This window comes from Cervus canadensis, chromosome 10, assembly GCF_019320065.1.
Source record: "Cervus canadensis isolate Bull #8, Minnesota chromosome 10, ASM1932006v1, whole genome shotgun sequence".
In the NCBI taxonomy this organism is placed as follows: Eukaryota; Metazoa; Chordata; class Mammalia; order Artiodactyla; family Cervidae; genus Cervus; species Cervus canadensis.
Window position 1 is genome coordinate 63,445,492 of NC_057395.1, and position 17,451 is coordinate 63,462,942.

General features: G+C 40.3%; 1 protein-coding gene across 1 annotated transcript in view; it reads right to left on the reverse strand.

Moving 5' to 3' along the window:
• Positions 1-17,451, reverse strand: part of LOC122447966 (ubiquinol-cytochrome-c reductase complex assembly factor 1) — a 92,698-nt gene that overhangs the window by 31,849 nt on the left and 43,398 nt on the right. Inside the window, exon 7 of the mRNA XM_043478763.1 lies at positions 8,281-8,389. Coding sequence (XP_043334698.1) covers positions 8,281-8,389 — 109 coding nt within the window. The remainder of the gene's footprint in view (positions 1-8,280; positions 8,390-17,451) is intronic.

The window sequence follows — 17,451 nt, forward strand, 5'->3', positions numbered from 1 at the left end:
TCACCACAGAAGTGAGAGGATGGGAACAAATCTATAGTCCTTAACCTGATATGAGCATCAGAAATCTTCTGGAGAAGTTTTCCAAAATACCCACACTTGAACACCTTCAGACCAAGAGAATCTCTGAGGCTCCAAGTCTAATGATCTAAGGTTCATCTATCCTATAAAGTGGATTAAAAGTATAAATGAGGGAGGCGGGAGGGGGGATCGGGATGGGGAACACATGTAAATCCATGGCTGATTCATGTCAATGTATGGCAAAAACCACTACAATACTGTAAAGTAATTAGCCTCCAACTAATAAAAATAAATGAAAATAAATAAATAAATAAAAGTATAAATGATGAGAGAGCCAGAGAATCTATGAGTCTGGGCAAAGAGTGAAACATGAACCTTTGGTTGGGTGGGGGGGGTGGGGGGGTGGGGTGGCGGGTGGAGGATGGGTCAGAGAAACAGAATCCAGGTACAATAAGTGATCTTTAAGTCAGTATTTGGGAGATAGTAGTGGCCAGGGATTAATAACAGAAGCAACCTCATACACCCAACAAGTATCTGAAGAGTAACTACGTTAGGCACTCTGTGTGAGGCACTAGGGATCCTGGGATCCTCATTCCGTATAATCGGTGTGACCTACACAACCCATAATTATAGTACGGCAATGACAAGCCCTATTTCAGAAGTCTGTGCAAAGTGCTGGAGGAATACAGATAAGGGAGTGGCAAGTATACTAGTATTACTGGGGGTTGCTGGGAAAAGCTTCTTGGAAGAGGTACTATCCAGCTGTGTCTTAGAGTGCCATGAGCAGAGGAGACAGGGTTCCAACCACTTCAGACAGAGGTAAGCGTGTGAATGAAAGCATAAAGGAACACAGAATATTATAGCACCAGTGAAACTACGGCATGAGTAGAACATGTGTTTCAGTGTGTTTGTGCACATGCTCAATCATGATCATTTGCATGTAGGAGAAGTTTGCTGGAAATTAAACTAGAAAGGTGGGCTAGAGACAGAATGTGAGGGCCCCTCCTCCAATTTTTCACTTGGAAAAGTTTCAAACTTATTTTTTTTAAAGGTGTAGAGTAATACAACAAAAACTTGCATGAACTTTAGATTCACAGTTTTTACTATTCTGTGACATTTGCTTGACCTTTATCCATACACACATATCCTTTCTTCTTTTGCTAAGTCATTTGACGATATTAAAACATTTCACCCCTAAATACTTCAGCAGGTATCTTCGAAGAACAAGAACATCCTCCAATATAACTACAAAGGGTTCTATATGTCACTGCTAAGAAGTTTGAACTTTGTCCCTCAGAGATTTCTAGACAGAGGAGGGATATGATCAGATGTGGGATTTAGAAACATCTCTGGCAGCTTATATGACTGCAGGGTTCATGAGAGGAGGAAAGTCCAGGAACTATTAATAGATAGGAGGCCATGCCCAATAAAGAAGAGATGATGAGGACTGACATGAAGCAATAGAACAGAAGAGAGGATAAAATCCAGAGGTATTTTAGGCAGAAAAGTGACAAGACAACTGGATGCAGAGGATAAGGCAGGAGTTGAGGACAACTCTAAGAATTCTAGCTTGGGGGACTGGATTGGTGGTGATGACATCAGAAGTGAGACAAGAAACACAGGAAGAACAGGCAGACTGCCAGGTTCCTCTCCATGGAATTCTCCAGGCCAGAATACTGGAGTGGGTAGCCATTCCCTTCTCCAGGGGATCTTCCTGACCCAGGAATCCAACCAGGGTCTCCTGCTTTGCAGGCAGATTCTTTACCAGCTGAGCTACCAGGGAAACCCAACTAACAGCATTAGCGACCCCTGAAAGAGAGGTATGGAAAATGGCTTTAGCTGTGCCTACAAACATGGCTCTAAGCAGTTTTATAACTATGGTACAAAAGACAGTGTAGGCCAAAAAAAAAAAAAGTGATAGGTTGGAGATGTAAACAGTTCTGAAATGATAAGCTGAATTGGGAGTACTTAGCATGAGGAGTACTTAAGAAGGTATTAGGGAAAGGCAGGACTCTGTCAGTGCACTGAGTTAGCCAGGGCTTTGAAAAATGGTATTAGGTCACTTTTCTTCTACAGAAATTTCAGGAGGTAAACTGAAGATAAAAGAGTAGATATCAAATTCATTGACTCATTTATTTAGTCAAGAAACACCTACTGAATGCCTACTAAAGACAAAGCTCCATTGAACCACTGTAGAAATACAAAGGCAAACAAGTAGGAATTAGACCTCAGGAAACTCACTATTTATCATTTCAAATACAGAAAGGTTTATAACTTCTTTCAAGGACCCTCCCTGAAGTGGAGTGAATCCAGTATGTCACTCAGAAGGTCAGGTACCTGAGCCATTACACAAGCATCCTGGGTGTATACACCCAGGCATCCAATCAGTTAGAAAACTACCTACAGGGATGTCCCTGGTGGTCCAGTGGCTAAGACTCTGCATTCCCAATACAGGGGTCTCGGTTTCAACCCCTGGTCAGGGAACTAGATCCTATGTGCTGCAACCGAGACCCAATGAGGCCAAATAAATGTTAAAAAACACACCTAAGGTACATACTCTATGCACTCTTGCTACCTATTAAGGCCTAAGGATAAGAAACCTGTGTTGAGAAAGGAACTTATCCACTAGAGGTACATCTTCAGTTGGTCCCTGCTTAAACTCATGAACCAATTCCAAAATAGAATTGCTCTGCCTTCTAAGAATTTAGCCTTCCCTCCCCTAATAACTAAGTATCCATTCCAACTGCTCAGGGCATTTAAAAAACATTCAAAAGAACGATTGATACTGGAAAACAAACATGTATTCTTATTTTAAAGGCTTTGAGCCCAGCAGACTGCTCTGTATTTACACTCAACCATTCATATTATTGGCCACAAAAAACTACATCCTTAAAGTGGTCCTTGCCTTTTAAACAATACCTTTGGCAGTGAGCTTTAACTCTGACCTAGAGAGAGGCAAAGTATAGCAAACTTTTTTACCTCATGGTAAAACAGAGGAGTTGAATGATTTTTGTGGGGGGAGGGAGGACATGGCAATGGAAATATAGAGGCCTGGGAGGAAATTTCCAGAAAAACTAAAGTAATTTTACTACCTTTTATAGACTCAAAACCTTTGCTGGTTTAGAGACATAAAGTACTTTGTGTATAAACTGTTTTTTTTTTTTTTTCCAATCAAATAATTCCACTAGAAGGTTGAGAAAGCATAAACAAAGAAAAAGGAAAACTGAAAATGGAGATAATTTCTCATTTATTTTTCTTCCCACATTTAAGACTAATGAGTAAATAAATATTCTCAGAATAAAAAGGATACCTCCCCACTCCACTTTTTCCAACACTTATAATGGGCTTTCAGAACCGTCTTCTTTCAACAGAAGAAGGCATACATTCAGCCGAGGAGCAATGACTAGCACTTTGGAAAGTACAAAGAGAGATACATGTAATCCCACCCCCAGGAATTCACCCAGAAGGTGGTCAATATACACAAATGACAGTGATGCAAAACAGAAGCAGTTAAGAGCCAGAAGAAGGGTATGTTGTTGTTCAGTCGTGTCCGACTCTCTGCAACGCCATGGGCTGCAGCACTCCAAGCTTCCCTATCCTTCACCATCTCCCAGAGTCTGCTCAAACCCATGTCCATTGAGTCGGTGATGCCATCCAACCATCTCGTCCTCAGTCGCTCCCTTCTCTTCCTGCCCTCAACCTTTCCCAGCATCAGGGTCTTTTCCAATGAAGGGTATAGGTAAATTTAAAAAGTACTTACAGCTAGAGGAAACCAGGATTGGCTTCCAATTTGAAGTGGAGGGATGTGGAGGAATTGAGGCTGGCATGTCAGGGCAATCTAGTATACTAGTACCGCGTGAGCAAAGACAAAACACAGGAAGAGCAAGACATTCAGCTTGGCTGCAGTGAAAAGTATGTGCGGCAACGATGGAATGTGATGTTCACTGCGTGCTTACTGTGTGCCAGGCACACGTGCTAGAGGTTTCTCATATTTAAGGCTCAAGAAGAGCTAGGGGAAATGAGTTTGGAAAGGTAGCCTGGAGTATGATCACAGAGGACCTTGCAAAGCAAAATGCTGGTTCTGAAAAGCAAAGTAGAATTTTACAAAGGAGTCCAGTTCAGCCCACAGCTCCTCTACCTCCTCTGGGCCCTCTACACCATCCCCCATCAAGCGGCTCTGCTAGAGCGAGGAGCAGGAGACTGTGGTGACAGGAGGTTCATCCTGAACCCGGAAGGCTACTAGCAAGAAATCACCTGAGGCAATTGTCCTCAGCAAGGTTTCTTGTCCTGAGCAAGAAATGTTGCTGAGGCAACTGTCATGCCAGGGGCCGCTGATAGAGATAAATGTGCAACTAGTTAACTAAAGCCCATCCCCACCTCCTTCACCTTGCCTCCACAGTTTGGAAAGCTTAAACCTGCTCATTGTAAGCCACAAGGTGGAGATGTCTGGCAGGGCAGAACTGAGAGGAAGTCGTTTAGCCAGCCTAAGGTTACCATTAACACTTTGAGCCACTGCCTTGAGCTAATTTTTATGTTTGTTTTTTAAGTTTGGTTGAAATGTCACAAATGGAAAAATTAAGTAAAGCGCCCCGGTTAGCCACAAGACTGGACACACCTGGCTGCAAACCCAGCAAAAGAAACTTACTTCATTAGTAGGAAAGGCAGAAAGTGAAATTTACATCTGAAATCTGCCTGCACCAGGAGAAAGTGCTGAGGCCAAAGGCGCTGTCTGTTTTTACAGCTGTGTCAAGTCTTAGTTCTCTACTCTTACCAACACTCAGGAGTGAGGCAAGGGCCCAAGGAAAAATGGTCTCCAACCTCTTCAGCTGCAACTCAGCTCACAAAGGTTTTTAAGAACCAGTTAATGAAATAAAACAAGACCAGATGAGGTGATATAATGAACTTTATTTCCACAGCTAATTTATATGTTTAAATCCCAAATAATGTTTTTTTTAAAGTGAGAACTCTAAATTATTGATGTGATTTTTGTAACCTCAAATTTAACACTTGCTTTTTATACCAGCTTCACTGATGATATATGAGGCTGCCTTATTTGTCACAATAGTTGGGCTCCTAAACAGCTGGTAAAAAGCAAATTTTTGGAAAGTGAAAATTTTCCCACCAAATGAGACTGGAACTCTAATTCAAAGGATTTCTTGACCCAAATTTCTAATGTGTCATTAATTCACATTCTCAATCTTCCTTACACCAGTCCACTCAAGTAATGGCTCTAAGAATTCTCTGGCAGAAGAAAAATCACCACTACATTGATCAGTCTTATAAATTCTACTTTTTATATGAGTTTTCTTAAAGATGCCAAATAACACAGAAATAGATTTGCAAATTACCACCTTCACATCATAGATTTTCAAAGCTTGGAAAAGAAGCTTGGAAACCATGTAGCCACCCGCCTCCCCCTCCCAAGTTTTTTTTTTTTTTTTGGACCAAGAAACTGAAGTAAGGGGAGGAGAAAAGATTTGCCAGCCAGGGTCAGAACAAGGCCAGACTGGCTCCCTCTGCCTACTACTTTTCTCCAGCCACACGCCATTCTTGTCCAGCCTAATCTTCCCATTTCTTTAGGCTGTACACACACCAAAGACTGAGGTCCCCTCTACACACAAATAATCACACTCACAACTTAGGATTGTCTAATATATAATTTTCTTGCCTGTATAAAGGGTGTCTATTTATAGCATGACATTGGAAAGGGAGGAGCAAATCAGTTATAATGGAAATATAAGAACAGTAATTCCCCAACTCTTTCAAGTCTCCATTATTTTTAAATCATCATCTTTTATAAATAACTAAACTAGAGCTTGGCATTTCTCTCATGAAGACAAATTTAACAGTCTATACTTGGGGAGCATTATGGATCATCTAAAACCCTGCTATTCAAAGTGTGCTTGCCCCTTCCCCATCCTGCCCTACCAGTGCTACTGGCATCACCTTGAAGATTTTTAATAGAAATGCAGAGAGGCTCTCTGGCCTCACCCCAAACCTACTGAATCAGAATCTGTATTTTAACAGGATCCCCAGGTGAACTGCAGGTACATTAAAGTTTGAGAAATGCTGATCTAACACAATTCTCTCTAAGACAGCATAATATCTAGAATAATTCAGACAGAAAAATGGTTGGATAAAATGTGGGGCGGGGGGAAGGAAAGGCTAATTCCTGCAGGACTGCATTGATAGACAACTGAACCAGAGACTAACAAACCAAGTATGATCTATCTGACAAATAAGTTGGCTTTAAAACAATTTCAGAATAAATTTCAATTTATTCATTCATTCAACAAGTATTTATTCAACCACTGTTCACTGTGTAAACAAAAAACTGTGGATAAGATAGGTTTCCTGCCTTTATAAAGCATACAGCCAAGTAGAAGGGATATTATAAAGTAACATGGGAGAAGGTTCAAAGTGCTGAAAATTGTGATGAAGATAAATATATGTGTGTGCATGTATGCTTAGTTGTTCAGTCATGTCTGACTCTTTGTGACTCCTCTGTCTATGGGATTTTTCAGGCATTGCAGGTGGATTCTTAGCCCGCTAAGCCATCAGAGAAGCCCCATTTATATGTAGATCCAAAAAGAAATTCATTTAGGGGTGGAAGTGGGGTAGAGTAAAAGGTTCCTGCGGTCTAGGAGTCAGCAACCTACGGCTCATAAGGCTATTCAAGTTGGGGACAGCTATGGCCCACATGGTTCCAGTGGTTCAGCTCCCAGAAGAGTTTAGTCAACAGTGATAAGAAAACAGACTAACAGAAGTACTGTGTAACTGCATGGCAGTCAGCAGAGACTTCAGCTGGCCAGGGGGTATCACTGGTCATCATTAAAAGGGATGATTTGAGACCACCAGCACTACGGTATGTCCACTGTGTACTGCCACAGAGTTGGCTAGTAAGTACTTGAAGCAATGTGGAACACTCAGCAGGATGAATAGCTTAAAGGCTGTTGCTCCCACTCTGGGCAGCTAAACAAGAGTAAGGCATGACAGTGAGAAACATGACAGGGGAACACTGACCCCCTGGATGGATCACGATGACGATGATGACAGCAGCCAAAACTGTGAGATATCCTATCATCGCTTCAGAATGAGTAGAAGTGCTGACGGTCTGTTTTCCCAGAGAAAGGCATGTAAGTGTCAATGAAGCTATCTAAAGGTGAACCCATGTCTTCTGTGTTTTCTGTATACCCAGTTCCTTCAAAGACAAGAGAATCTGAAAATACCCTTAATCCGTATTCTCCAAAGGAAACCATCATTTCTATCATTTAGTCTCAAAGACTTCAATTTTACACATAGAGTATGCACATGATACCATTAGACAATAACATAGGAAATGTGTGAAAATAATTACAGTAGATAAAAGTGAAAAAAGGGAGATCTCCCACTTAAATCCCATGCAGCATGTAAAGATCTCCAAGACACACTGTTCAGTTAAAAAAAAAAGAAAATTGCAATTAAGTGCACAGAGAATGATACCATATATAATAAAATACATACACCACAAAACTCTCCTCTGTAACGAAAGAAACCAGGTCACCCCATTTCATGACCCTGTCTGATGGTATGGCTTTAGATGCTCCCAAGCTGTGAGGCAATGATATGGGAAAAACCAAGGAACTACAATCTATTAAAACATGGTGTAGATACACAAAATATACAATATACACAAAGGAAGAGATTGGTACTTATATAATCTATTGTATTCTAATGTTTTGGTTCTGGCTTTCTATTGTCATCATATTCTATGTTACACACATACTATAGGTTCTCTTTTCTCAGGTTATTAAATATGCTAATGGACTTTTTCAGTAGACATCTTGCCAAAGTATTCTAGGTTGTCAGCAATCAAGGAGCTTGTTTTTAAGTTCCTGAGGAGAGTGCAGGCCCCCAGTCAGGATCTTTCTATCCAAACTAATTGTGAATTGACACAATGAACTGGTATCACAGGTACAGTATCCTAAAACTGAATTATTATTTTATTTCATCTATTCACCAAATCCATCCCTCCTATCATGATTTGCTTTTTAATAATCCCATCTCTGAACACAGGATATCCTCACACTAACAAACCATGATAATGTATGCAAACACAGAAAGTATCCGGAGCTTGTCAGAATCCACAGAGGCAAAAGTAAGTTGAGCTGAATTACCATTTGACATCAGAACTTCAACTCAAGTTCTAGAACTTCAACTCAAATCAGGCAATCGATGCTCACTGGAGTTCTCCAAGACCAGAATCTGATAGTAGTCACTTACCCCCATGATTCTGCCACGCTGCTCAACATCCTCCCACATAAAATGAACTATGATACGACACATGTATTTCCCACTCCGGCCTTCCTGCTTCATTCGGACTAGACACATCCTGGGTGGGAAGAAGACATAAAGAGTCACTGGCTGTTTGCATTTTTCATGTCACATGTTTCCACTGAAGGTCAGCTCATCTGAGAAATTTTATTGAAGGGCACAGAATCAAAATAATTAGAAGTGATTTTTAAAAAAACCTTTCACTGAGTGGTAACATGGATACTGAAAAGTACACGTATCTTAAGTATACAGCTTGATGAATCATTACATATAGACCCATGTAAGTACCACTCATGAAGACAAGATTATTACAGTACCTTGGATGACTCCCTCATACATGAAAAGGACCACTTTTAGCTGTTTAAAGATAAGTCTTAATTCTTCATTTTACTGATGAAAACAGGAGTTCTAAATAAGCAAAGTGATTTTCCCAATACCATAGAGCAGTCTATAAAGGTGGGGATAGTATTGTGCTGTCCAATATGAAGGCCACTAGCTATACATGGCTATTGAGCACTTTAAACAGGCTAGTTCAAACTGCGATGTGGTATAAGTTTAAGATGTCAATGATTTAGTTCAAGAAAAAAGAATATAAATATCTCAAATTTTTTATATTGCTTACATGTTGAAATATTATCAGGTATACTGAGTTAAAGAAAACCCGTCATTAAAATTAGTTTCATTTTTTTCTTTTCATTTTTTAAAATGGAGCTACTAGAAACTTTTAAATTGAGTATGTGACCTGTATTATATTTCTGTTGGACAGTACCTGTCAAGAAGATAGATCACAGAAAGTATTATGATTTCATTTGTATAATTATCAAATTGTTTCCCCATTTGAATGTAAGTTACACTGATGGCAAACATGAAGTCTCCGTTGGTTTTTTTTTAATCACTGTATATCTAAGGCTTAAGCATAGTATGCACACAATATATATTTGCTGAATAAATAAATGAATAAAACATCTCAGGGCCAAGTTTAGGGTTCTTTCCTCTATACCACATTGCCTCTAATCAGTCCAGAATGTTCTCTGCTTAATACCTTACATAAGAATAGAAGAAAGAAAGCGTCAGTCGCTCAGTCATGTCCAACTCTTTCCGACCCCATGGACTGTGGCCCACCAGGCTCCTCTGTCCGTGGAATTCTTTAGGCAAAAATACTGCAGTGGGTTGGATGCCCTTCTCCAGTGGATCTTCCTGACCCAGGGATCAAACCTGGGTCTCCCACATTGCAGGCAGATTCTTTACCGTCTGAGACACCAGGGAAGCCCCAAGAATGTAAGAATTATGTTTTATTAATTAATAAATATAATATTATATTTAATCATATATAAGAATATAAGCAGGGTCACTAATTTTCCAAGCTAGTTCCTAATCTCACTCTTATGACCATATGTAGTTCTAATATCTCTTGTTAAACAGTTACCAAGTGATGTAAGACTACTCACCTAAAAGACAATTTCTACTACAATTATGGAGTATTTGATCTAAACTGACAATCCTATCTCCATACACAATTAATACCCATTTAAACCTACTAGCAATAGTATGGTCCAATGGAATGATTCCATCCTGGTGTGCCTCAACATCTCCATGAATGACTAAGATGGAGAAGAGAAAACAAAGTTATCAAATTTGTAGACTGCAAGAAGCGGGGCAGGAAGACAAATATGTCAGATGACCTAACCATGAACCAAAAATACTTAATAGACTCTTTCAATTGGCTGACTCTAATAGGGATAAATCTAAGATCCTGCACAACTGTAGAGGTACAGGAGGTGGGTCACTCCTATCTAGGTATGAGAAAGCCTCACAGGCTTATGATGACAGTATACATTCAAGGGAAGTCAAGAGGATAAGGTTGCCCGCCACAATTAATGTGATTTTTAGATACAGTAATGCAAATATAATATCTTCACGTACAAAGTGAGATTTCTGTCCTGTTCAGCAGAGGTCAGACTCCACTTGGAATATGTCTACAATTTTGAACATTATGTTTTAAGAGACAAAAGGAAGTAATGAAAGATCAGAAGATATTTCACCTGGAGAAAAACAGGACAGTTGCCTTAAATATTATAGAAAAGTGATTAGACTGTCCAAAAGGTAGAATCAGAACCCATGGGTGGGTCACAGAGGGAGAAAGAATTACTCAACATTGAATGCCGGAAGTAAAAACTTTCTAACAGGAGAATTTCTGAAGATTCAAATAACAGAATGGATGACCTCAAAAAGTAGAGAATTCGCGACTTGGCTATCTATCTGACAGAAGGCTGACTACATGATCTTTAAAGTCCCTTGCGACCCTGGGATTTGCTGATGCTGTGATTCTAAATTTACAACCTCAGATCCCTGTTAAGTGCCTAAAAAATAACATTTTGTGACAACACAAACAGGTCATGGAAAAAGATGTGGCCACTTTACATGATACAGAGTATATTCCAAGGCAGAAACAAACCAGGGAAAGAAAGTTCAACAGTCCTTTTTTCATAAGATTTTTCTTAAAGTTAACCAAATCTCTCATGTCAGCCTCTCCACCTGAAAAGACGCTGTGCGTTTTGATGCTTAAGTGTTGTCAGAGGCCAATTCATCAACAGCAATAGTGAGGTAATGGAATTCATTTATATGAAAATTCTGTAGTTTGTTAATACACCTGCCCTCTGAGGTTTAAAAGGCACAGATTTTCTCAGATCATAAACTTAGTAACTATATCAACATGGAGTGAAGTGTTTTTTGTTCCAGAGCAGTTTGTTCTATAGCCTTTACAGATAACAGTCAAATGGTTATCTGGGTTGAAAAAGTAAAGCAAATTAAAGACACTTTCAAGATGCTGGCTGACATTTAATTCACTCAGTGAACATAAGCTGAGTTTCTACTGTGTGGAGATTAAAGTGATGGTTAACAAGAGCCCAGCTTCCAAGGACCAAGAGCTCTAAGACAGAATTTAGGAAGTGTCCCCAAAGGAACACAAAGTGCCATGGGCTGTGAGAGGATTACTTTTGGCTGAGTAGGGTCAGAGAAAACTTCATGGAAAATGAAACACTGTATGTTCATTGCAGCACTGTTTACAACAGCCAAGACATGGAAGCAACTTAAATGTCCATTGACAAAGGAATGGTTAAAGAAGATGTGGTATATATATACAATGGAATATTACTCAACCACTTAAAAAGAGTGAAATAATGCCATTTGCAGCAACATGGATGGACCTAGAGAGGGTCATACTAACTGAAGTCAGTCAGACAGAGAAAGAGAAACATTGTATGGCATTCCTTATATGTGGAATCTAAAAAAATGATACAAATGAACTTACAAAACAGAAAGAGACTCAGAGACTTAGAGAAGGAACTTATGGTTGCTAGCGGGGAGAGATGGAGGGAAGGGATAGTTAGGGAGTATGGGATGGACATGTACACACTGCTATATTTAAAATGGAAAACCAACAAGGACCTACTGTATAGCACATGGAACTCTGCTCAATGTTATGTGGCAGCCTGGATGGGAGGGGAGGCTGGGGGAGAATGGATGTATGTATCTGTGTGGCTGAGTCCCTTTGCTGTTCACCTGAAACTATCACAACATTGTTAATCAGCTATACCCCAAAACAAAATAAAAAGTTAAAAAAAAAAAGAAAATGAAACTCTGCACCTGGGGCTTGGAAAGGTGAGCTGAAGTTGGACAGGTAAAAGATTAATAAGATCATTTCCAGCAGGTGGAACATTATGAGCAAAAACAGGGCCATGAAAAGCTCAGCACTTGTAAGGAAACAATACCTAAATTTGGTGGAAGGACAAGTACAGGAAACAGAAAAATATGCCAGAAAAGTCATGAAGGGCTTTGAAATGTCAGGCTAAACAGTCTGGACTTTACCAAGTAGACAAAGGAGAGCCACTGAGTGTTTTTCAGGAAGAAGGGGCATAGTAAGATTAGCACCTTGGCTTTAAGAACAGATGAGTCTCTCAGAAGTTAACCCTTTCTTTCTTCTCAGCTGGAAACCCTTTCTTTCCAAGCCTGGAAAATGACAAGAATGTTTACTTCAGGAGAACTATGGTATTCACAACAGTCTGATGTAGAAATTTCAGCCAAGTGTATACCTGCCTTTTGAGAGAAATGCAACAGGCAAAGTTTGCTGCAACCTCCACCTAATTTTGCTGATAACTAAGAGTTTAAAAAATATAGATTCAAGCATGGTAAATGGAAGAAGGGCAAATTCTAATTACTCCTAAAACACTGAACCTAATTAGTTCAGTAGACAATTGATGACAATTTGAAAACACTATCAAAAATAAAGTTCTACAGTAAATTTCAGCACACAGAGTTACACAAATAAAACAATCAGTCTTCTCATCAATAGGAAGTGTGCTGAAGATAACCCCAAGTTCTACTGGGAAAATAAGATTCTAATCCACAGGGCTGTCCATTCATTCCCCATCACCAAATTCAGCTAACTAAAGGTTCAACTTATTTCTGCCCCAAATTTGTGAATCAAATTCTCTAGATAGTTAAGGACAGAAAAGTTGTTTTGTTATGAAGAAATTTTGTGTTTGTCCTCTTCAAGGAAAAAGCACAGTTGAAGGCTGGGGCCCACAACTCAGACAAGTCAGCTGCCTGGAATGTCCGGACCAAGATGAAGGTCAATTCTTAAGACACTTAACCTTGAAGCTTACACATTCAATCTACTCCTTTCTTTGTTTAGTAACTGTTTTGAATTGATAATACATGCACATGTTAAAAACAAACAAACATAAGTTCCATCCCAACCTACATCTCCTAACCACCAAGTTCCTTTCCAACTAAGGCAACCAAAGTTAGCTTCTTAAGAAACCTTCCAGCTGTAATCTATAGACACACAAGCTTATGTGTATATGTACTCTTTTTACATAAATAGTAGCTTCTCCCTTTTCTCTCCATTTTCCATAGTGATAGCATTCTATACATACTTTTCTTATATTGAAAAAACAATCTGTTACAGAAGGATAGAGGTGAAGACATCTCAACTCCAACTCTATGTTTCATCCATAGACACTACAGTTATCCCAATGAAGCTCATTAGGATAATAGTGCTGTATTCATTTACTCAGCAATTATTAGGCTAACATCTGATCTAGGCCGAATTCAGTTTATGTGGCAACTTTTTCCTATTCTAATATGACTAAGAAATAGGAAGAAAGAAAAAAAATCCTTTAATGGCAAAAATGGACAAATGCTATAATTAACAGCTAACACAAGCATAGGCCACGCACTGTGCTAAGAGATTCAGATACATTATTTCATTTAATCCTTGTAACAACTGTAATAAGAGACTGGTATTCTTCTGTCCCCACTTAATAGTTGAGGAAACTGAGTCTTAGAGAAAAGTAACTTGCCCAGAGTCACAAAACTAGTTAAACGTCAAAACTAAGATCTGAACCCTGATTATGTGATCCCAGAGTTACACTGTTTTTCTGCCTCTTTAATGATTAGAAGAAACCTTCCAGAATCCATTTCCTCTGTTTTTCATTTAATCCTCACAAGGGCAATAATTTAGTTTCAAAACTAGCATCATATTAGAAATAAAACACCAAAAGGGGAAAGACTGGCTAACCCGAGGCAAACATACCTACAACAGCAAATAGTAACTCCTGGCAGTCTAAAAGAACCTAAAAATTTATCTAAAACAAACACAACAGCAGTTCAACAAGGAAGGTATAGATACCCAGTGCAACTTAAAAGAAGACAGCCTAGCAAAATACAGTTATCAGGACCTCCTGAATGATTAAAGAGGTTAAAGTATGTTGGAAGGTAAGAAGAAAATAAGTAAAACAAGTTCAAAATGGTAAACAAGAACAAAACAGATTTGGTCATGATACCCACTACCAAAGCCAACACATGTCATAGGCTCTGTCTGTACAACAGTAATGTTCGAGTCATTAAGTCAACTATTCCACAATTGAGAATAATAGGTTTAAATAAAAGATCAGGACAGCTTTACTTCAATTTATATCATGGATGCATTCCTCATAATAAAGCTTAGACGTTGAGAGGTCAAATTACATTTTGCTACTGATTAAACATCATAATTTCAGAGCTGTTCTGGGGGAGGAGGTGGAGGGGAGACTTCAACACTAAAACATAGTAAAAATTGCCTTTAAGAATGCAATAGACACTTTAAAAAGTGACAGTATTCCATTCAAACCTAAAACTGCCCTAAAAAATAGTCTTTTTAAAAAATTCTTTTTTTAAAAAAAATTCTTTTTAAAAAGAAACAATCTTGTAATCTTTATATTCCTGTGTTAAATAATTTAATCATTCATTCAACAAGTATTTACAAAGTACCTGAGTAAAGACTTAATCTATGCATAAACTACTCTCTGTTTAGGAGCAATTCCAGTTGCCCCTCCCAAGTTTGATGATGTCCTTAAACCCACAATTTATTATTGAGGTTTTAAGCTTCACAGTACTATCCTTGTCTCTCAGTGATTCCAGTGCCTCATAAATAATACTGATCTCTTTTACATATAAGGAAAGCAAATAACCCAGCTAGCAAAGTAAAGAAAAAAAAAAGGAGTGTTCAAGCCCTAGTCTGATGGTTCTCTAATATCTCTAAAAGATGGGTTGTTGTTTGTTCACTAAGTCAGAAAGATGGGGTGAGTCTCAAAATATAAAGAGCTAAGATGTAAATTTTGCCTTATTGGAAATAGTAATGATGATTATTACCATTTACTAAGTCCTCTAATATGAGATTTGTCACTGTAAGATATCTTTGCATTCACTGTCTCACAATGTACCTAGTATAACTGGCCATCTACCTAGTATAACCGTCCCCATCTCAAAGGAAAGAAAACTGACACTCTGAGGAGGTGAAACTTCAGGTTGCTCAGTGGAGGAGAGGGGAGTCTGGAGTGAGGCCTGAGCTCCCTGTCGCTCCCTCCAGCCACAGTGCCTCCCAGGGCAGCGTCAGTGCTGACTGCTCCCCCAGCCCGTAACAGCACAGCTCCAAGGGCCCCTTCCTGCCAGATCAGACCCGGAGGAAGACAACAGCGCTGCCTGTAGAGTTCAAAGGAAGGAGGGTTTCCTTGCCATGCTTTCCTCCTCTCTGCCTAAATCTGGGAGGGAAGAATTCTTGTTATTCCTGACACTGACCTCCTGCCATGTCCTGGCAGCTCCAGCATCCTGTCTTGCTTGCTCTGTTTGGGCCTCCTGACAATGCCAGTTGTGTTTTGGCCTTGTTTCTCCCTCATGGTAGTTTATAAGCTGCTCAGAGAGGATCTGATTTTGAATTCAATGAAGACTAGTGGGCACTTGGGCAGGTTTGTCACTCTGGCTGCTAGGAAGGAATCCCAAAGGGACTTTGACGTAGCCTGTCTCCCTGACTCCGCCACCAGTTGAGGCCAAGAAAACGGCTTACATGGCCACACTAAGCCTCAGCTGTGTGCTAATGAATGAGTTTATTTATTAGCGAGCTGGCACACTGACCCTTTCCTGGGGCTGTGTGCATGGCTATCTCCACCTGGTTTCCTAAACTCCCTCCCCACCAAGCCTACCCTTTATGTGGGGAGCATGGGGGCCAGATGACGGTCTATGGGCAAACAGACAAGTGGGGTGAGGCATTTCCTGAAGCCATCTCACCTGACAAAGAACCTCCTCCAAGAGCTACACCTGGCCTGCAGCCTGCCTGCCTGTCAGATCCACTGTAAAGAACAAGCTCCTGGGTAGCAGGTACCAGTGTGCGGAGGTTATGCAATGTTGGTAAAATGATGCTGCCTAGGCCTTTCCTTTGGGCAAAAAGCTACATGTGTGGGTGTTTGAACAGAGCGACTCTGGCTGGGGGAGGCAGAGAGAGGATGTGCACATGGCCAGGGCTCACCATATATAGCAGGTCTGGAGCTGCTGGAATCCAGCATGAGCTCGAAAGCCCTACAGCTACATCAAAACTGCTGCGGTGGTTTTAAAGAGCCCTCTTGCAAAGGCCGGGCGCGCCTGCCAGAGCAGTTCTCTGGCTGGACTCAGACTGGAACTAGTCTGTTTTCCAACCCATTCCACCTCCACACTTTACTTCTTTCTCTTCTTTCCCAGAGGCTTCTTCCCTTAGGCTTACAAAAATTTTCCAGTATTCCCCCAAATTAAAATAAAAAACAAATAACAAAATGCTTCCCCTCTTCATCCTGTTTTCTCCCTCTAGTGACCATCCTCTCATCTTCCTTTCTCACTCGGAACATCTTACAATGAATTCTTCCTCTCCTAATAATTCCTCAAGACCCCATGTCCTTTAGGTCTAGACTCCAGAAGGCTCCTTGACTATCCCAGGCTGCCCCACTGCCCCAAGCTCCCATAAGATCTGTATGTCTATCAACAAACAGATCTTATCAAACATGGCACCCGGCACCCTATACGATTCCCAGGTTTACTGGTTGCCTCTCCCAGGACACAGATAGTGAGTGCTAGGAAACACAGCTTCAGAGAGTTGGTGGTCAGTGCTGTGCAGCTCAAATTCAGGACAAGAGACCCCCACCCCATGACTACCAAAAGGGGACACGCAGACAGGAAGTATAGTGTTGAACAAAGAGCAATTCACACAGTCAGTTTTAGATTTGAGTCTCAAATCTTCCATTACTGATAAAGAAGCCTGTGACAAATCCTTTAAAACGGCCAAAATCATCTCCCCATTTGTAAAAAGAGGAAGCTGGACTAAATCTGTGGTTTTTAGATGGAACTACATAAGAGTCCCTTACCACTGGGCATGTGGCGAACACCTGAAGTGAGCAGACCATTTCCACTTATTCAACTTGAGTAGCAGTCCTTTAATCTATTCATACACTGTGGATGAGCATAAAACCTCATCTGTGAAAAGGGCTCTCCTGGCAAGATGACTGAAAACAATGAGGCCCTTTGGCCTGCAATGCCTTTTCATTCACTCTTTGACTTGCTAACTTCCACTCCTCATTCAGGTGTCAATTTAAACGCCATCTCTTCAACAAAACCCTCCCTGAGTGACCCACCCACGTCCAACTAAATTCTGGATTCCTCTTCTTCCACAGCGCTCTGTTGCCAACTCCCATAGCATCCATCCCAGTTCTATTTTATTAATGATTTGTTTAACATGTCTCTCCCACACCCTTAGCCCCATGAGGGTAGGGAACAAAT